The 21,231-nt window shown below is 47.7% G+C and overlaps 3 protein-coding genes across 4 annotated transcripts; 2 read left to right on the top strand and 1 right to left on the bottom strand.

Moving 5' to 3' along the window:
* Positions 1-48: 48 nt before the first annotated feature.
* mblac1 (metallo-beta-lactamase domain containing 1) lies at positions 49-5,069 on the bottom strand. Of its 2 annotated transcripts, XR_011599397.1 has the most exons (3): positions 4,627-5,069; positions 2,066-2,407; positions 49-234 (listed from the first exon to the last, which is right to left on the bottom strand). XR_011599397.1 is itself a non-coding variant. In XM_070930056.1 (2 exons), exons 1-2 carry the CDS (start codon positions 5,050-5,052, stop codon positions 2,168-2,170), a joined length of 666 nt encoding a protein of 221 aa, XP_070786157.1. In that variant the 5' UTR covers positions 5,053-5,069; the 3' UTR covers positions 1,876-2,167. The 2 variants fall into 2 exon arrangements, 1 of the variants encoding a protein (XP_070786157.1); XM_070930056.1 differs by lacking the exon at positions 49-234 and having other exon boundaries at positions 1,876-2,407.
* A 774-nt stretch (positions 5,070-5,843) lies between these two features.
* Positions 5,844-9,500, top strand: mpdu1b (mannose-P-dolichol utilization defect 1b). Its single transcript, XM_070929859.1, has 7 exons — positions 5,844-5,970; positions 6,231-6,296; positions 6,600-6,732; positions 6,883-6,968; positions 7,086-7,204; positions 7,444-7,554; positions 8,191-9,500. Exons 1-7 carry the CDS (start codon positions 5,844-5,846, stop codon positions 8,323-8,325), a joined length of 777 nt encoding a protein of 258 aa, XP_070785960.1. The 3' UTR covers positions 8,326-9,500.
* A 4,417-nt stretch (positions 9,501-13,917) lies between these two features.
* On the top strand, positions 13,918-20,742 carry gal3st4 (galactose-3-O-sulfotransferase 4). The gene is made up of 4 exons (XM_070930145.1): positions 13,918-13,940; positions 16,420-16,536; positions 18,782-19,082; positions 19,645-20,742. Exons 1-4 carry the CDS (start codon positions 13,918-13,920, stop codon positions 20,740-20,742), a joined length of 1,539 nt encoding a protein of 512 aa, XP_070786246.1.
* The last annotated feature ends 489 nt before the right edge of the window (positions 20,743-21,231 follow it).

The following is a 21,231-nucleotide window of genomic DNA, read 5'->3' on the forward strand; positions in this document are numbered from 1 at the left end:
GCGTACAGTTTAGAAGTCCTGCCTTTATCTTTGGGTTTACAATATACATCCAGGCAATAGACGTGAGTCCACAGTGATCCTGAGCACTAAACCACATTCCCATCTCCTACCCAGCCAAAGCTGTGCTCGCAGCGCTGACTCGGAAGAGGTCAGAGGTCACACGCCGCGGACGGATCAAGGGGGGGGCACCCGCATCTGGCCTCCAGAGGCCGTCGTCTCTCACATGCGCCCAACCTGCAAACGAAAACCCGCAGTTACGTGTTTTTTTTTTTTTCGTCACGTGCAGCTGAAAGCTCCGTAAAACGGGGCCTTGAGTCAAGATCACTTTTGTCACACTGCTATTTCCAAGGTCGTGAACGACCTTCTACACACAATGAAAGATTAAATGAATTAATAATCAACAGACTCTGGAGTTTAGACTTTAACATGCAACAACCTCAGTGTCGTTTATTAACTTATTGAAGGTGCAATCTTCACTGTAGCATAAAACTAATCACGCATCTATTACAAATATTCTCTCTCTCTCTCTATATATATATATATATATATATATACACCCAGCTTTTCCTTGGAACCATCCTGCATCTTGAACCTCCGTCCTGCAAAGGTAATATTTAAAACACACGGGAACACCCGCTTCCTTCCTGTGATATGATCTATTTCTGTCCCAATCAAAGTTCCTTTTATAGACGTTCGACCAGACTCAGTGTTTCCCCCCCGAACGACAGCCGGCGATGGATTACATAACAGTGCGACAAGTTTATGAGGTCCATAACATTCCTCTGGTCGTTAGAGCCTGGTACTACCACTCTGACACACACACGAGACACACCCCACTGTATGACGACAGCATCATATCAAGGTGATACAGCAGCACCTTATTACCATTGGCACAGAAGGAGGGGGGGAGGGGCAACCTGGAACCTGGAAATAACCAGAAAGCTCGAGGATTCAGAAACGTTTAAAAACACAAGGACTGACAAATGACATGTAAAACCAGGAAGAAATGTTTGGATTCTGCACTATTTTTTGGTCAGCAATCACACTCAAGCACATTTGTGGCACTGGCCAACGTAACTCCTTTATATGAAAAGGTCAGATTTCTTTGAGTTGTGTCCCTCCCATCGAAGCGTGCGTTCAGGTGACACTAAGGTGGATTCGATCTGCTCGTCGGAGGCTCGTTCAAGTAACTAAAGGAACTGCAGCCAGTGTTCACCTGTTACAACCACGGCTGTGCCTCAAGTTCCCAGCAGATCGTCGCTTGCTAAGTAGCATTGTGATGGTGGGAAACACGGCAACCCGAACTCAGCCAAAGTGTCAGAAGTCAGATTGTTATTCTGAGCAAAGAGGGGCTTTCTCAGCTTCAAGTCTTGGCCAGACGGTGCGGAATGTGCTAAATACAGAACGCCAGACTCCAATAAGTCAAAAGACGGCTGTCCTGTGGTGGTCTCAGAGGACGAGTAGCAGTTTCCAAACCACCTCTCAGAAGGGCTGAGGGCCAAGCTCTCTGCAAGACAGCCGTCTTTTCACAGGACCTTTGCTGATTGGATGTTTGGGTCTAATCCTGCTGGTTTTTCCCCATCGTTTTTTTTTTTTTGGGTCGTGATCGATCGACTCATTAAGGTGTGTGTGTGTGTGTGTGTGTGTGTGTCGACGCCCATGGAAAGTGTAGCGTGAGAGACAACACTCCTGTCCTGGATGACTCAAACCACTAAAAACAGCAGCAGTTCAAAGGTGCAGTTACTCTGTGGGCAGTGTCTGATGGACAAACTGTCTTTACATGGTTTTACTGCTGAAGGGGATTTGTGAGATGTTATGGAGCTAATGCAGTTAGCTGACCTCAGCTAACACCGTTCAGAGTTTATTAGACCACTTTTATAGCATGACCCCCCCTGATTTACTATTCTTTCTAAAGAATAAAAAGAATGAGAGCGGGAGACAATCCATTCTTGAATTTTTGGTGGCAAAGTGCGAATACACTCACGTTGTCAAAACACACGCAGACACAACCTGTAGACTTTCATGATGGCGCATTGTGTTGACCTACAGTCAAAGAGCTTCGCACCTTGTTATAGACCTGAATACAGGTAGGTTCAGTACAATGTATAACTTGTTTTTGTCTGTCACATGAGGGGGCCACGTCCGGTATCAGCGTCTCCAGGGCTCTTCAGTTCCTGAGGACTCTGAATGGGAGTCCATGTCCCGGTATGATGACGTCAGCGGTGCGTAGCGCCTCCTGGCGACTGACCTCCTGGACTGCGGCGTTCACGCTCAGATCCCGCCAGCTGTCCTCATCCGAGCAGCGCTCGAATAAGTCCCCTGCAACGAGCACCGTGCCGGCCGAGGTCCCCCTCACCTGGACGCTGACGTCTTGTCCTGAGTGGCCCGGGCTGGGAATCACAGACACCTGTGGGAAGAGAGAAGAATTTTTATCGGCTGCCGGAGCCTGAGGGAAAAACACAGTCTGACTCCTCTATGTAGTGCTCATTTTGTCAGCTGTTTTCAGATAATCCAAGTCCCCAAATCATTCTTGTTGTACAACTGGAACTGGAAACTGCAGACCTAGAAAGCAGAAATACAACCACTGGAACACCAGTTAAAGCTGGATGGGGCCCCCCAAAGGTGGATGATAATTGTTGGAAAAATGTAAAATAATTATTGCACTTCTACGACCCCTGCTGGTCAGTTTTTGTAAGTATAGTTTTTTTTTGATGGTATGTACAGTGCATCCGGAAAGTATTCACGGCGCTTCACTTTTTCCACATTTTGTTATGTTACACCCTTATTCCAAAATGGATTAAATTAATTTTTTTCCTCAAAATTCTACACACAACACCCCATAATGACAATGTGAAAAAAGTTTTTTTGAAATTTTTGCAAATTTATTAAAAATAAAAAACTAAGACATCACATGTACATAAGTATTCACAGCCTTTGCCATGAAGCTCAAAATTGAGCTCAGGTGCATCCTGTTTCCACTGATCATCCTTGAGATGTTTCTGCAGCTTAATTGGAGTCCACCTGTGGTAAATTCAGTTGATTGGACATGATTTGGAAAGGCACACACCTGTCTATATAAGGTCCCACAGTTGACAGTGCATGTCAGAGCACAAACCAAGCATGAAGTCAAAGGAATTGTCTGTAGACCTCCGAGACAGGATTGTCTCGAGGCACAAATCTGGGGAAGGTTACAGAAAAATTTCTGCTGCTTTGAAGGTCCCAATGAGCACAGTGGCCTCCATCATCCGTAAGTGGAAGAAGTTCGGTACCACCAGGACTCTTCCTAGAGCTGGCCGGCCATCTAAACTGAGTAATCGGGGGAGAAGGGCCTTAGTCAGGGAGGTGACCAAGAACCCGATGGTCACTCTGTCAGAGCTCCAGAGTTCCTCTGTGGAGAGAGGAGAACCTTCCAGAAGGACAACCATCTCTGCAGCAATCCACCAATCAGGCCTGTATGGTAGAGTGGCCAGACGGAAGCCACTCCTTAGTAAAAGGCACATAGCAGCCCGCCTGGAGTTTGCCAAAAGGCACCTGAAGGAATCTCAGACCATGAGAAACAAAATTCTCTGGTCTGATGAGACAAAGATTGAACTCTTTGGTGTGAATGCCAGGCGTCACGTTTGGAGGAAACCAGGCACCGCTCATCACCAGGCCAATACCATCCCTACAGTGAAGCATGGTGGTGGCAGCATCATGCTGTGGGGATGTTTTTCAGCGGCAGGAACTGGGAGACTAGTCAGGATAGAGGGAAAGATGAATGCAGCAAAGTACAGAGACATCCTGGATGATAACCTGCTCCAGAGCGCTCTTGACCTCAGACTGGGGCGACGGTTTATCTTTCAGCAGGACAACGACCCTAAGCACACAGCCAAGATATCAAAGGAGTGGCTTCAGGACAACTCTGTGAATGTCCTTGAGTGGCCCAGCCAGAGCCCAGACTTGAATCCGATTGAACATCTCTGGAGAGATCTGAAAATGGCTGTGCACCGACGCTTCCCATCCAACCTGATGGAGCTTGAGAGGTGCTGCAAAGAGGAATGGGTGAAACTGCCCAAAGATAGGTGTGCCAAGCTTGTGGCATCATATTCAAAAAGACTTGAGGCTGTAATTGCTGCCAAAGGTGCATCAACAAAGTATTGAGCAAAGGCTGTGAATACTTATGTACATGTGATTTCTCAGGTTTTTTATTTTTAATAAATTTGCAAAAATCTCAAATAAACTTTTTTCACGTTGTCATTATGGGGTGTTGTGTGTAGGATTTTGAGGAAAAAAATGAATTTAATCCATTTTGGTATAAGGCTGCAACATAACAAAATGTGGAAAAAGTGAAGCGCTGTGAATACTTTCCGGATGCACTGTATGTCTATTGCCACTCCACTGTCTCTTTACACTGTCCACAGCGGTAAATGAGGAGCCTGAAAATAGACAGAATAGATGCTTTACGGCAACTCAACTTCATCATTTTATTCGGAGATTGATAAATCTTTCACAATTAGATGAGGCTGTCAACCTGCTGGCAAAGGGACCAAGTGGGGGACTCTTATTTTGAAGGCGGCGCACTTCCGCCTTTAAAGCCTCAGCGTTTGCTGTGAGGATGTGGCAAATAATGGATTTACAGACACTCACATGCTCATCAATACGGTAAGCATGTCCCTCCGCCAGCTTGTTGGGACGGTACGTGTCCCCTTCACTGATGTCATATCCTACAATCATCGCCGCTGTAGGGAAAAGACTCAGGTTTCCTATGTGGTCTGAATGCCCGTGAGTCCCCACGACCAGGCTGATGTCTCCCGGCTCCAGACCCCTCTTTTTAAGCGTCATTAGGAGGAAGTCCCGATCCCACGGGCCACCGGTGTCCACCAGAATAGTCCTGGGTCCCGTTACGAGGGTGATGGTCCCGTCGGCTCTAAACGTCCCGTCGGTCTGAGGGAAACAGTATCCGACTTTGAGGACGGACACGGAGTACGGCTGACCGGAGAGGTCCAGCTGAGACTCTGACAGAGGGACCGTCTGAAACCGGCCGAGTATCACTTCACTGCCTGTCCCCGTCATGTCGGCACAGTCCCCAGGGGAAAGCAAAGGGAGCTGGACAACAACATTGCTTCAGTTCAAACCATCGTAATAGGTGCATACTGCCACCTACTGTATCGGAGTGTGTATGACAGACAGAAAAAAACAAAACACATCTACTCATTTGCATTTCTACACGTCCTTTCTTTCCACATCCCTACATTTCATCCGTTTTACAGTTGAAATTTGTATATTTCCAACAGTCATCCATCACATCTCAGGGGTGAGGGGTGTTTAAGTCCGACCATCTATGCAAATGATCATTTATGTCTTCAAAGATGTGATAACCAGCCTACAGTAACAAAGCATTCCCTGCAGTTAGCTCTGCTAATTTAATAAAGAGTTTGACTTGTCCATTTGCCATTTGCTCAACGTACTCATTATGCGGAATGGCAGAATAATATATATTATATTGTATTATTATTATTATTATTATTATTATTATTATTTACAAATTTTATTTATAGAACCCTTTTCAGGGTACTCAAATACACCTTGCATACGTTAAAATGGTCTATGTTTATAACATCTCATCTTCCACTATGTCCACGCAGGAAATGCGTACATGAAGGACAGGACATGATGACGCAGTTACGAAAAGTAACCACGTTAAAGTGTATAAGAGTGTTGAGAAGAAGAAGAAGATGAAGAAGAAGAAGAAGAAGAAGAAGAAGGAGGAGGAGGAGGAGAAGGAACCTTTGTAATGTCATGTGACCCGGCGGGGCTCTTTATGTGTTACACGTTCAACGGCAACGTCACTTCTAAACTCTACAATGGCGGAAGGAGCCGTCTCGGGTAAAGGGGCATCTTTCATGGACCCCCTGAAAGGGCTTTTGTTGACATATTTTATGCCCGAATCATGTTACGACGAGTTCTTTCTCAATATGAACTTTTTGGACGGTAAGCCGCTCATTTTTATCAGAATAATTATGTATTTAGAAATATGTGTCATTCAACGTGGAACGTCATGTTGATAATAAGCCCTTGTTTGCATTTGTTTAATGCAGAGTCTAGGTTTAAAGAGAGGATGACTGATGGTGTGTGTGTGTGTGTGTGTGTGTGTGTGTGTGTGTGTGTGTGTGTACTTAGATGTGATCTATGACAACCAGCCAATCTGAGTTTTATATATATATATATATATATACGTTATTTTGTTCCAGTACCATGTCTGAAGATTGTGCTGAGCAAAGGCCTGGGGATCGGCATCATCCTGGGATCAGTACTGGGTAAAGCTCACCTCCGCTTCCCTTTTTATAGCTGTCTTCATTTGGACACCTGATTTAGTTTTAATCCAATTTTAGTCATTATTGTTTTAGTCTAGGTTTAGTCAACGAAAAACCAAAGACAGGAAGTGTTAAAAATATGTTGCTATTTCTCAAAGTAGGATATACTCAGGTGTCGTATTGGCATTCGTATGTAAAACGTATTCAACATAAAACAGCTCTGCTATGTATGTATGTATGTATGAAATGTACACTTTTTAAATGCACGCATTGTTTGCTTTGACTCTCCTTCCTCCTGCTTCGCAGTGAAGCTGCCTCAGATCTTAAAGCTAATGGGAGCAAAGAGCGCTGAGGGGCTGAGCTTCAAGTCTGTGCTGCTGGAACTGCTGGCCATCTCAGGAACAATGGCCTACAGTATCGCCAACAAGTTCCCGTTCAGGTTGGGCCATATTCAAATCAACTCTAGGAAGTCAAAATGTACTTGGAGCACTGCTTAAGCGCGCTGTATGTTGATTTTGATGAAGTTCTTCGCCTTTTTTATTTCATATTGAGTAACCTATTGTGTAACGTGTGTTGAATGTTACCCCAGTGCCTGGGGCGAGGCTCTGTTCCTTATGCTGCAGACGGTCACCATTGGCTTCCTCATTCAGCACTACGGAGGAAGAAGCAGCAGAGGTACGAAAGCGTGCGCAATCGGCAATCACTTGTGATCAAAGCAGATGGAAACAAAAATGGAGACCGATGTGGTGGAGTCTAAAAGAGATCCGTTGTTGGTCTGACGTTCCCTCCCAGGTCTCCTGTTCCTGGTGGTGTATTTTGGCCTGCTGGTCCTCCTGCTGTCTCCGGTCACTCCCATGTCGGTGGTCACCTCCATGCAGGCCTCCAACATGCCAGCCGTCATCATCGGCAGGGTAGGCGGAGGCAACACAAGTCTTTAAATACGTACTCAATAATACAAATGCTTGCATTTAGCGTCTTCTTGCGTTTATCACTGTTGAGACCTTTATTTTTGTTTCTGTGTCATTGGCGTCAGATTAGAGTTTAATGAAGTTCAAAACCGGTCTAACAAAAGTTATTAATGCACATGCGCAAACGCACACAACATACTAGAGACTGACCGTGTGTGTGTGTGTGTGTGTGATTGTCTCAGCTGATCCAGGCAGCCGCTAACTTCCGTAATGGGCACACTGGCCAGCTGTCTGCTGTCTCTGTCTTCCTGCTGTTTCTTGGATCCCTCGCCCGCATCTTCACCTCACTACAGGTAAGAGGATAAGAGGACTGTGTGTGTGTGTGTGTGTCTGTCTATAATATGATTCAGTGCTACTGTATACATATACATATATAATAAATAAAGGAACCCTCCCACTGTACCACAGAGCAGAGAATCAATATAAGAAGAATATCAACAAACAACCAGGGAACAGATCTGGCTCTTATAACTGGCTTTTAAAACCTGCACGCCCCCCCCCCCCCCCCCCCCCCCCAGTTGTCTGAATTATGATTTCGGTTGAAATAACTCATTTTGACCATTTCAAGCCCTCGTTTGTGCAGAGTGGATGTGATTGGCCAGTTGCGTGCTAGCTAACCCTGATTGGTTGTTTGAGTCAGACCTGGTCCAGTTTTTTTTTTGTTTTTTTTTAAAGGCTAAACACAAAGGGGGCGCACTTTTTTAAAGGAGCCCTTCAATTAGATATTGTTGGCGACATGCAATGGTCAAAAAGAGTTATTTCAACCAAGATTATAATTCAGTAATACTGCAGCTTTAAGTCGTTGCTCTAGACATTTATTTACCAGACTATGAACTCAAACTCTTTCCCTAATTTCTTGCCAGTATAAATAATAATATTTGTTCATGTCACACGAGTACATTGGTTTGAGCCGTATCGTCTTCTCACAGGAAACCGGAGACTCACTGATGGCCCTCACCTACGTCATCTCCTCAACGTGCAACGGCGTCATCGCCCTGCAGGTCCTTTACTACTGGAACAGCTCCCCGGAGCGCAAGAAGAAGAAGAAAAAGAAGAGCGAGTAAAAGGACAGTCGCTAAACGTCAGTCGTAGAGCAACCACGTTTCCTTCCATGTCCCAACTTTCAGACGCTCTCTCAATGAGGCGTCGTCAAAGCTTGAAAGAACACATTTGGAAATGCATGCGCAGAGCCGCTGGGAAGCGCGGGGGACGCGCAATCTGCTGGACAAACACACTGACTTTGACGCGACCCTCCAAGTAGGCCCCCACTGGCTTTATGATTGACAGGTAGCTGGTTTTGTTGGTGGTGTCCGGCTCTGAGCAGGTCTGCTGGGTGCAGACTCCCGCTGTGCGGTACACTGTTATTACATTCCTCTTGATCAACTTTCCCTCGTTATTGTCAGCTGTGTTCACACTTCTTTTTTTTTAATTTTTTTTTTTTTTTAAACAGTTTTGACCTTGGATGTATGTTGTTTGATCATTTCACATAAACATAATTCCACGCTGGCTCTGGACGCAATTGGATAGAGCTACAACCAATCAGAGCAGTGAAATGAATGACGTAGCGCTGACACATCTTTCTTATCAACAAAAGCTTTAAAGGTCCCACATGTTGCTCATTTCCAGCTCTACGTTTTTTTGTTTTTTTTTTTATTCAGGGACTCCGCTAGAGTAGCTTTGCATCATCGTCATTCGCAGTTTGTTTTTAGACAAACTGAACAACCTCCAAAAACCTGAAGAGTCCAATAACTCAGACGGACTGTGCGGGTGGATGAGCGTCCCCCTACTTGTAAAGTCCTGGTACTCTCTCTGGGAAGTGTCTCCATGTCACCTTTTACTATTGGAGACGTGAATGGAGGCGTGTTGTATCATTTAAATGCAAATACAATTATACTGCATAGGTTTATTAATTCATCAGTTATGTCTGTGTGGATGGGCCCCTGAAATACATCTTATTCATAGGCAACGCATGACACAGTGAATTATCCTAGAGAGAGTTCCCAAAGACAGCTTCTTTTTTTTTCTTTTTTAGAACTACCTGATGGGCTCTTAAACCCGCTGTGACTCTCAACAACGCTCGCTTGTCGTAAACATATATATATATATATATATTTCATATGGTTTGGATATTTTAAAATGAAGAAATGCCGTTTTTCCCCTTTTTCGTCAGTTAAATTCAACATGAAATGAGAATGGAGTCAAATATTTAAATGTATACGATAATACACATTAAACCAACACGGCGGTAATGCTGTATATTATGTGTTTATATAAGTATCTCTTCCCATTATAATGTGACAGACCTCCATCACACCAGCCCATCTCTGTTACAGCTCAACAGGCTCTCAGTTGTTTGAATGTGACTGAGGCAAACGTCTCTCAGCAGGCTTACAGAGGGAGGCGCAGCCAGCCTGGAGGAGAGGGGGTGGGGTGGGGTGGGGGGGGGGGGGGGGGGAGGGATAGATGAAACCACCGTGGAGGTTTTAAGATGATCGCTCCGGTCCCGCGCTAGGCTGAGAGACGGGCCGGGGGACAAGTCGTGTTTTTTTTCCGCCTGCGTGGACGTCGGCGTGATGTTTTGGTTTTGAGTCCGGGAGTTGCACCTCAAGCCGGGGGGGAGAGTTTCGACACTTGAACCGCCGTCTGCTCCGGGAGTCTCTCCGCTGCCCCTGCTTTTCCTCTTCGTTTGTTTTGACGACGTCGTGCGGCTCACGGTCGACGGCATTTGAAACGGGAGGTGAGTCCGCGTAAACGTTTTCAACTTTTAAACGGTAACCGTTCCACGCAGGGAACCGGGGTCGGTCCGCGCGCGCGTCACGGCGGCGCTCGCACGAAAGACACCGGACGTTCTGTCCGCGCCCCTTCAACATAAAAGCAAAACTAGGGCCTTTTAAGAGCACTTTGAAATCCAAAAAGCTTAATTCAGATAGAACACAGTGGGTTTGTGGCATTTTAAAAAGAATAAATCTGAGTCCAACATTAAATATAGGTCCTCTAAACATTGAGAATCTAACAGGAAAATGATAAAAAAAAAAAAAGTAAAATATATACAAAAAATATTAATGAATAATACATATTATTTATATATAAATAGCAATAAAGCATTAATCTAATGAGTGAGGAAATTCAAACGTCTTTGTCATGAAGTGGCGTCTTATTGCAGGGGCCAGTGCTCAGTGTAAAGAAAACAGCTCACAATTGTGTTGTTGTGGAAAATGGATTAGATGCCAACCTCATTTTCATCTCCTCATCCATCAGCCAGGCTCGCATTCGCTGCGGACTGCCAACAGCGACCCATTTAGCCCGTCGCAGTGACACGCCGTGTAGGCCAAAATAAGAGTTGTGGCTGGGACTGGTGTATCACAGCTGTTTGCGTGCCACGTCCTCTTGTTACTCTGTAAATTGTAAAACCTCATCGGCACCCGGTTAATACTCAGGCATTCCTAGAAATGAATGTGTCGTCTCTCTCTCTAAACACTTCATGCCTAATTGCCACTGCCCGTCTTTGCTGCAGACCCAGAGATATGTTCTCAAGTGCACCGGGCACTTTGTCGGCTTATTGCCCATGCATTTGGTTAATCTTGTTTGACTGATCCTTGCAGCATTAACCCGGCCTGACTGGGCCAGGTTAAACCTAGTGCACCGGGTTACCGGAGGAGAGTACCAGGGTGGATCAGCCTGCTTGGGTTTGTCGCTCGGAAGAACCTTGTTTGAGTCAATCCGTCAAGTTTGTTTGTCACGTGTAATCATATAAGGTACAATCAAAGTGAAACGCACAAGTTAAGCACATACTTGAACTCTACAAACCAGGGACCAGGACATATTGTGTGTGTTGACATTTCAAATGTGACCGTTAATGAGACTTACAGGTGTTGTGTGGACCTTGAAGGCAAGTGGCCGCACGGCTGGTGGGTATTCAAGACATTAGGAGGCCGCTTTTCACTTCCTGTTTGCTTTGGTTCAAATGACCGTTTGGTCCAGTTGAAAAGTGTCTCTACACCTGATAAGGCTTCAAACTGGACTTCCTGGTTCATAGTCCATCACCTCACCGTAAACCTAGGGTAGGCTGGCAAGGAGCAGCTGGTGCTGCGCTCCTTAACAAAGGCACCGGTTAACCAATTAGAGGCTTTATCTCTAAATTTAGAACCAGAGCTGCCTCCTGCTGCACACAGAGTGACTATGCATCATTACTGGTTAGGTTTCCGTGTCTTAAGACGTTGGGCTAATTTAACTTTGCATTGGTTGATTTTTAACTCTGTAATAGCGATGGAGCACACTCCCAATTTTACCTTCAGATACTAGAAGGTGACCCCTTTTTGTAAGTTTAGGTCGAATGCTCCTTTATGGCCAGTCGGATATGTTCGAGGTGATAAAGAGGACATGCCGAAAACATTTACAACTCAAAGATGGCGTACTTCCGTTATTGTTGTTGTACTATTACCACATAATCTGGTGAATACGAGAGAATAATACCAGGAGATGGGAATAAAAAGAGACATCACAGGGAAACACTCAGCCTCAGTGGGAGGACAGTTCAGCCTTTACTCAACAAGTATTGCAGTTTGATATCTAGTCCTTATCTTGAAGGCTCCAACTGGACAGCAGCAACTGGCCTATAAAAGTCTGCCTCCCTTAACACCGTCACTTATTAAATAGTTTTCCAGGTCCCAGAGCTAACTGAACCCTACATTTAGCTCCAGGACCTGTTCCCGGGAGGGCTGCTTGTAATTCCATTCAAGAGGATACTAGCTTGTAATTCACTAATTGGTGTATAAGAAGTAGGCCAGCCTGGGCCCACTCAGGCCTTCCAGAGAGGGATTTCCGTCAGGTGTCTCTGAGGGGCTAAGACCTGCTCAGATTATTCTCATGTCCATTGATGCCAAAACAAATGTCAGCTTTAAATGAAGCTGAAGCCCGGCCCATCGTCTCCCTTACCGCCTTCGGGAGATCTGATCCTTCAGATCCCGGAGTAAGCGAGCACGAAGGTGGCGGGTGAAGAACCTGCGGAGAATATCCCGAATATATCCCCGTTCCGCGTCTCGTTGTTCCGCAAACTTTTTGACATTAATCCTAACACTTGATGAGTAACGATTTGTGTGAAATGTTTCACATGAAACGCATGGACATATCCAGCTGAGCCCTTACTTTTAGAACCACTTTGGGCATGTCCAGGCGTCGTATATATGCTCAACTCAAGGACATTTAGAGACTTACTAATTTAAGTCAAGGTCGGGCCAAAGAACATTTTTAATCACATGGGGCTATGATTCCAGGCAAACTCTGGTGCTCCTTTTCCCCGGCGGTGCAGCATGTAGCCACTCGACCTTGAAGGCCTTGCTGCCTTTCAGCACATTCTCCCACACTCTTTAAGCTGTTGAATCAGTTAATGGTCAACCGGGCTGGACAAGGGGTTTAAGGAGCAGTGTTGGAGGGCTTATTTTTGAGAACAATGTAGGAAGTAAGTAAATGTATTGGAAAAAATAAAATATATGTATGTACACTGCAATTACACTTACTGTGTCCACATAGCCGTGAGGGTCCGGTGACGTAAATTCCATCATCTGGATTGCACATGTGGGAATACATCACGCCAAATGCAGACGCCCCAACGTAGAGTAAACAGAACTGACCACTTCACACCGTTCAACAGCGAGTGTTTAGTGAATAGCGCTCGCAGGGGCCCCTGCTCTGTGAGCAGCAGTGAGTTGTTGGTGGTTTCACAGCTGAAGCCCTTTTTTAACTGTCTGAACATTCAACCCACAAAGCTGACAGAGCATCTAGTGTGACTGTGGGAAGTTGTCTCACTTCCGTATTGGTCTGCAAAGCAAAAATGTGACTGGTTAATTTAGCTGTGTTTTTATTGTCCCACCACACTCCGCCAGGGCCATGAAATGTCTGCGCGCCAGGCACAGTGGCGGCTGGTTTAAAGTGACCCGTAGCCAGTGGTGGCAGAATGTCCTTTACTGCAGTAAAAGTACCAGTGCAATGTCGAAATATTCCAAAACAAGTAAAAGTCCCGCCTTCAAAATCCTACTGAGGTGCAGCAACAGCAACATGTGCTCTCTGGAGTGAAATATGACATCATTGGATTGCTGTGATCTGTTTTCTGGCAGCATATGAAGAAGGCCTTCATGCTGGGGGGGGGGGGGGGGGGGGGGCAACATTTACAGAAAGTGAATAGATGTAGATCCAAGTTAACAAACAGAGAGACTGCAGAGAGCTCTATGAGAGGACTCCCGTCCTCAGTAGGCTGTTTGTAAAACCCTGGCTGCTGCTTCTTGGTGGACTGTCCTGCTGCCTGTCCGTAAAGGGGGCTTTTATTTTGAAAGCCTCCGGTAGTGCTGTGTCTCTCCGTCTCAGCCCGTTGTCTGTCTTGGCAGTCTGCGGACTGAGCGGCGGAGCTGTCGGTGCGCGGAAAGGGGATTTTTTTTTTTTTCCCGTTAAAGACTCGTTCGGGACCAAAGGAGTTATCGACTGAGATCCAGGCTCGCTGCTCCGGGTCCATGGCCTGATCTGTACCCAGACCGGCGGACCGACTGCAGAAGCCGAAGCCTTCGAGATGCTCCGGGCTCTCTGCAGCAGCAGCAGCAGCAGCAGCAGCCGCAGCAGCCGCAGCACTATAACACCGTCACCGATACCGGCCCGGGGACTCAGCTATGCTTTTCAGACGGAGAGCCAGGTAACGTTAGCTTAGCTAGCCGTCCGAGCCGGCGTGGGAGGAGGAGGGGGTTTTTTTTTTTTTTTTACAGGGACTGGGATGCAGTGATTGGGGTGGACAAAAAAAGGTGGCGCTGGGCTGTTATCCTGCAGAGAAAGAGGAGAAGGTGTGGGTGGAGGGCTGGAGAGAGGGGGAGAGAGAGAGAGAGAGGGGTGGGGGCTTTCAGCATTTGTTAAATCTGCGAGACCCAGCCCTGTCCTTCAGGGTCCGTGCGAAGGCTGCGCTGTAAACTGAGGGCTTCTTTGTGTTGCGGCGGCGGGGGCCGCGGGGTGGTGGCCGCCGCCGAGTGCTCCGTGCGTATCGGCCGCTCTCTCTCTCTCTCTCTCACACACACAAACACACACACACACACACACACGCACACAGAGCACCCCACCTACCGACTGTGGACCCTGCGATCGTTACGTAACGTAAATTTCACCTCTGCTTTCCATACGTCTGCGCGCTTAACGTCGGCCGGTGCCGGTCAGAGGGAGGCTGTCGCGGTTGACGGGCCACAGTGGGACGCACGCATCCACAGGCAGCCTCCCTCCGGCGCTGTTCGGTTGTGTTGCGGCCGCCTTGAGTCATCTCCACCCCCCCCCCCCGTCACATCACATCACATCACACGTCACCCCGTGTTCCCTTCTGGTTTGCCCCCCCCCCCCCCCCCCCCCACAAAACTTATTGTCTGTATTTGCTCGGTAACTGCACCCGTTATTACATAACACCGGGTAGTACTGTATATAGTTGAACCTAATTAGGGCATCAGTAGACTACCATTATCATTATTATTTTTTTTTTTTTTTAACTAAAAGCAACACCAGAGAATGCCCCCCCCCCCCCCCTCCCATGTCGAGAAATATATTGTTGTTATGTATTGTTGTTGCTGTTTAAGCAGCACAGGCCAATTCCTGTCACGATTAATCGATTCATCGTTAAATCTAGAAAATGTCACAGAGCCCAAAGCGACGCCTTCAAATTGCTTCTTTTGTGCAAAAACAGACAGAAGCGATGTATCGATTATACTAACTATATATATTACTATATACGATTAATCGTTGTTGGGAATGACAGCTGTTATTATTTGTAACTATTCTAGATGATTCGGTATAAAATGCGAGAAAAGAAAGAGAAAAAAACAAAAATGACTTGGCCTGACCAACAATAAAAACAAACAGGGCTCGCATTCGCACAGCAGCATGAAACTGAAGGCAGAATCAGAAATACTTTATTGATCAACCTCATGACTGACAAATGGCTTTAGTGCCGCAGCAGCCTGTGCTATGGATTCCCATGCAAAGTCGAGCAGGTTTGCGGTTGAGCGAGGTGAGCTCGGTCATTTCAGCTGCATCCATGCGTGCGTAGCTGTTCTCATTGTGTAACAGGGCCGGAGCGTGACCACGCTGGCGGCATTTGCATGGACTGTACGTTGACGCCGTGGTATGCAAATGTACAACAAAAACAAAAACAAAAAAAAACTGTGGCCGCGGCTGTCTTGCCTCTTCTGGGCCACTGAGAGCCGTTGCTCACTGTTACTGTTCGCAAGAATCAGGCATTTGAATTTCCTGCCCGTCTCTGGGTCTCCGACTTCGGACGCAAACAGTGTTTCACTAATTATTACGCAACACTCCAGCGAATGAAATACCTGATAAATCGATGATGTTGATACGAAAAGATCCTGTGAATTTACAGCATTGGCCACAATGACCTAACCCCCCCCCCCACACACACCCCCGTTCACACACAGGCCGTCTCTTCCTTGCCTATCTTAAGTCTGAAGCTAGCGGGCATGTTTACTCGGCTCTGATTGGTCAGTTATATTCTCCTTTGCCGCTATACTACACCGGATGACTACACTGGGTGACGTCGCCCTCCGAGACGCCGCCCCCTCCTTTGATTTATTGCTGATTTATTGGTTTATTGCTAAGCCTGAACAAAACTAAAGAAATGACCCCCCCCCCCCCGGCTATTAGCGGATCAGCGTTGACATACGTTATCGGAGAAATGCGGCAGGTCCTTTTGTCGCTGGATGTTTTCAGGCTGCTCTCCTCTCTGTGGTGGTGATGATGATGATGATGATGATGATGCCTTAGTCATGTTTGTTTTATGACTCATCCAAATCTCTCCCTCTCTCTCTATTCCTCTTTCCGCCTCTCTACCACCCCCCCCCCCCACCGTTTTCTCTCCCACGCTCTGCCCATGTCTTTATCTCCTCTCTCATCACGTGACATCTTGTTTGGCCATCCATACATCTCCCCATTCCACTCTGTTTCGCGCACCCTCCCCCCCTCCCTCCCTCTTTCTTCATTCTCCTCTCACCTCACCCATTCTACTGTCCCTCTCTCCACTCCCTTCTCTAACCTTTTCTCTGACCCACCGTTGTCTTTGTATCTGGTCTCTATCCCCTTCTTTGCTCCCTGCATCTGCCTCCCTCCCTCCCTCCCTCCCTCCCTCCCAGGATGTTGCGATGGCTGGTGTGTGGTCGGTTGGGTCCAGTTTGGATGTGGAAAGCGCTGCTGCTCTTCGTGGCCATTGCGTTTGCTGGCCAGCTGCTGGGGGTCATCTTCAACAAGAGGTATCTGATCTCATCGTACTCCTTGCATTTTTATTTGATTTCAGCTTTAGTTGTAGCTTCACTCTCACCCTTTGCATTGCAGTTGTTAGCCCTGCAGCCTGGCCACATCGACTCTTGTGGCTCAATCAATTCATATCTATGGAATTGCCTCTCTCGGGGACAATGGTAAATCTGCGCAAATCCATCGCGTCGAGTTCGGTTTTGCAAACCCTCTGTAGCAGTTCTGCACACTGCTGTGGAGATGTGGACTCAAGAAGGGGTGCGAAATTGGGCGACTGGGAATGCAGCTACACTGAGGGCAACTGCAGAGCACGTGGGGGATGGCAGGTATCCGAAATGACCGGAAAAGCAGGAAAACAAGCAGCAATGGCTTAACAGAGGTGGGCTGCTAGTTAGCGGTCCTCTGATAGCTGGCAGGGGTGCGAAACAGGACGGAGTGGGCCTTCAGGTAGTGGCGGATGAAAGCCTGGACAGATGGGTCACTGGCCTCTTTCTTAAGATCAGGGAACACGGTGGTTGATACCTGTGGGCACACTAAAAAGGGGATCAGACCTGAGGTGGAACTGGAAAGGGAATTGTGGGCATACTCTACCCACAGCAGCTGCTTGCTCCAGGAGGAGGCGAGGCTTGTTTCCATCTCCTAATCGAAGCGCTCAGTCCGGCTATTGGCCTGGAGATGGAAACCCGAGGAGAGGCTGACGGAGGAACTGATAAGCAAGCAGAACTCCCTCCAGAACCGAGAAGTGAACTTTGCCCCCTCCCCCCCGATCAGAAACGTCCCCGGGAAAAAAACGTGGAGACAAAACACCTGACTCAAAACTATTTCGGCGGTCTCTATGGCTGACCGGAGCTCAGGCAGAGGGATGGATGATGCCAGCTGCCAGTGGGCCAGGTCGTGGCCTCAGTCTCGGGTGCTGAGAGTGACTACACACGCCCTTTAGGCGACGATGTCCCCGGAAGAAGGTTAATGGCACAGTCACAGGGTCTGTGTGTGTGTGTGGGGGGGGCAGTGAAGTAGCTTGAGACTTGTTGAAAACCTTTTAAGTCCAAATATTCCAGAGGCACCCTGGAAAGGTCTGGGTCCTGGTAGCTCGTTAGCTCAGATTGCCGTGCATATGCCGCATTCACACGGCGGCCATTTCCCTCTCACGCCACGCTCAGGGTGGGAAGCTCGAATGCTGTCATCAAAAGCATAATGTCATACTTCAGCAACTGAAAGAGACGATGAACAGTGAAGATCCTGAGGGACCCAGAACCGGCCGGAGAGATTAAACATCTTATCTGGCTTGGGAACGCCTCGGGATCCCCCTGGAGGAGCTACCTTGCCCGGGCCTGCTGCTATACCGCAACCCGGCCCTGAGTGAGCGGAGAGAAACTGGATGGCTTCGTTTTAATGGCTAACTCGATCAGCAGTATAACAAGATTGTTAGTCTTGTTTTCAGGTATGCAGTGGCGAGCCTCTGCAGGTTCAGTGTGCTCTGCTCTCAGTGTCTCCATAGCTGTGAGGGAAAAGTTGTCAGGCTGCTGACGCAACTTCTTGTTATTGATTCACACATTTCTTGCTGCCTCCCTTCAAGTGCGCTCTCACTTTATCTCTCACACACACACACACACACACAGACGGAAAGTAAGTATGAAAAACTGTCAAGGATCGAAAGTGGGCCTCAAATGTTTGGTCAGGTTCAATGTCTTGTTGACATATTCGGTTCCTGGATTTCTTCTAGCTGCGTTTTGTTAAGATAACATATAACACTGACACATTTAATACGTTTGGGATTTTAATTTTAATGGTAAACACCCCCCCCCCCCCACCCCCAAGGTACGGTATGAACAAAACATTTTTGGCATTTGTACTGACTTACTGCAGTCAGACTAAGACACAGTCCAAAGGCCTGTTCAGGTCGCACTTCCTCTGTTTTCTCGGGTTGTTGGTTAAAGCAGCTGCCTCTAAAACCAGAGCACTTTTTGGGTTAGTTTAAAATGCCACTGCAAGTCAACATAACGGAAAAAAAACTCTCTCTCAGTTAAAGCTCCATTCGTTGACCTTTTTTGGGCTGCAAAGGTCATATTATCACTCTCTTTGAGCTCTAATTTGGTCCCCACCAACTCCTGAGGGACATGTCTGGCTCTTCAGCTGCTAAATGCTCCACTGTGTTCACCAGCTAGTTGCTAACTGTGTCTGTCTGCTGTTTGGCGATCTGGTGTTTGCGACGTGATCTAAAGTTAAAATGCTCCCTTCCTCCAGCAGCGTCCAGCCAGCTACTCGCTCCATCTTCTCGTCCCCTGATGCTCAGGGCCCCTCTCTGGGCTCCTGTCAGCCCCACACCCACATCATGTTTCTCAAGACCCACAAGACGGCCAGCAGCACCGTGCTCAACATGCTGTACCGCTTCGGAGAGGAGCGCGACCTCCGCTTCGCCCTGCCGTTGGGCTACCAGCTGGGCTACCCGCTGCCCTTCAATGCTCACAGGGTGAAAGGTTACCGGGGTCCCAGGGCCGTGGAGTTCCACATCATGGGCAATCACATGAGATTTAATAAACCGGAGGTGAGTTGTTCAAAGGGGGAAAGGGGGAAGTGGAATGACATAGGGGATGATGATGATGATGAGATATTCTGTAGGGATGTGGATACATTGTAAGAAATAATCAAGAAAAAAGGTTGTGTAGCATCCCTAGGATTCAGTTATGGTACGGCGCATTAAAGGCAGGCTGACACGGCTGGCTTTGGTTGGGTGTGGTCGTGGCAGTGATGTCACAGGGTCCTGGAGTACACCTGTGCATCACCACAGCAAAGTGGGAAGTGAAACCACCGGAGGTCAGCGATTTTCAGGGTTTGTTAAGTCACTCTTTAACTGAGTGAGTTTAAGAATACAATTGTTGGAAAAACAGAGTATTCAGTAGTTTGTAGATTTTTGCATGGATGAAAGTATACTCATAATGATTAGAACAATCATAACATCTTGCACTTCCCATGATTTGAATTACTGTTATAACCGAATGTTCCAGGGGAAGGACCAATTAAAATACAATATACTACTGTTGTAGTTGAATTGCATCGCATTATCTGCGCATTATTGTAACTACAAGTTCTCCTCTTCTGTGTCGTAGGTAGAGAAGGTGATGCCTGCAGACACGTTCTACTTCTCTATCATCAGGGACCCGGTCGCTCTGGCTGAGTCCTCCTTCGCCTACTACAAAGAGGTAGCGCCCGCCTTTCGGAAAGCCAAGGGCTTAGGCGACTTTGCTGACGACCCTAGGAAATACTACGACCCTCGACTCCGCAACAACCACTACGCCCGCAACCTGCTGTGGTTCGACTTTGGCATGGACCACAATGCGAATTTCTCTCTGGCACTGGCTCAGCGCTACGAGGCCCTGATCCGCCGGGCCTTCAAGCTGATTCTGGTATCTGAGTACTTCGACCAGTCCATGATCCTGCTGAGGCACGCCCTCTGCTGGCCGCTGGACGCCGTGGTCTCATTCAGCCTCAATGCTCGCCAGCAGAAGCCCAGCGGCCTCGGGGGGATAAGTGGAAGCTGGGTGGGCAAGGCCGTGGCGGCGGCTGGTGTCGGTGGTAGAGGGGGACGTTCGCAAGCCAAGGCGCCGCCCAATCTGTCGCTAACGGAAGAACAGCGGGAGAAACTGCGGCAGTGGAATGCCTTAGACTGGTACTTATACAAAGCCTTGAACCGGACCTTCTGGGAGAAAATAGACAGGTTTGGTCACGCTCAGATGGAGCAGGAAGTATCTCTTCTGAGGATGCGGCGGGAAGATTTGGCCCGGGTTTGTCTCAGAGACGGCGGGAAGCCTGTGGAGGCGCACCGGATCCGAGACAAAAACATCCGGCCGTTCCAGAGTGGATTAGTGAAGATTCTTGGCTACGAGATCCAGCCGGGGCTGGACAACAGCACCAGGACGGCCTGTCTGAGGATGATCAGGCCCGAGATCCAGTATAAAGATGTGCTGGATGCTAAACAGTTCCCACGGCCTCCCGCGGTCAAAGCCCAGCCGGGGCAACAGAGCCCGGGCCTGATGGTAGCGGCCGGTGGCTCTTTTTTAAGACAAGAGAGGACAGGAGAGAGGCTGGGGGTGGGTGGGGCTGGGGGGAGGACGGTGGAGGAGGGGGAGAGAGACTGGGATGGAAGCCGTTTAATGAAGAGCAACCAGACTTTGATACAAGGGCAAGAAAAAGGAAGGTTGAGATAGTGAGATGAGTCCACCTTTGGTCTTTGAATAGACGGACTGATGAAACTGAAAACTGAGCCGAGTGTGGTTTACACTTGAGAAAACAAAAAGCTCCAGCTTTGCACTTCCACTTTTTTGGTCGTTTGCTTGTTTTCTTAAAAACCTTTCTCTTAGTTAGTGTCATTTCTCGTGGACTCGACCCTTGACCCTGGTGGGCGCCTGGGCTGCTTTCGCGGCCGCAGGAGGGAGTTTTGCGGGAGGGTTGTGTGTTTGGCTGCAATAGAAAGTGAAAGGAGCACTTAGTTATTTATGAGGAGGAGCACTCTGAACGTGTTGGCAGGCCATTTGGCTGCACACACAGAAGCCTGTTTCATTCCCTGCTATAGTCATACTGTTAAGAGCTTAGATGTTGACCTTGGTCTCAACATAAAGGTACACAGCGCCCCAGTTTTTTTCCTCTCAGGCGCTACCATTGCATTGAGTCACTGAGCTAAGAATGTGTTTTTCTAA

Source organism: Enoplosus armatus, chromosome 23 (genome assembly GCF_043641665.1).
Source record: "Enoplosus armatus isolate fEnoArm2 chromosome 23, fEnoArm2.hap1, whole genome shotgun sequence".
Classification (NCBI taxonomy): Eukaryota; Metazoa; Chordata; class Actinopteri; order Centrarchiformes; family Enoplosidae; genus Enoplosus; species Enoplosus armatus.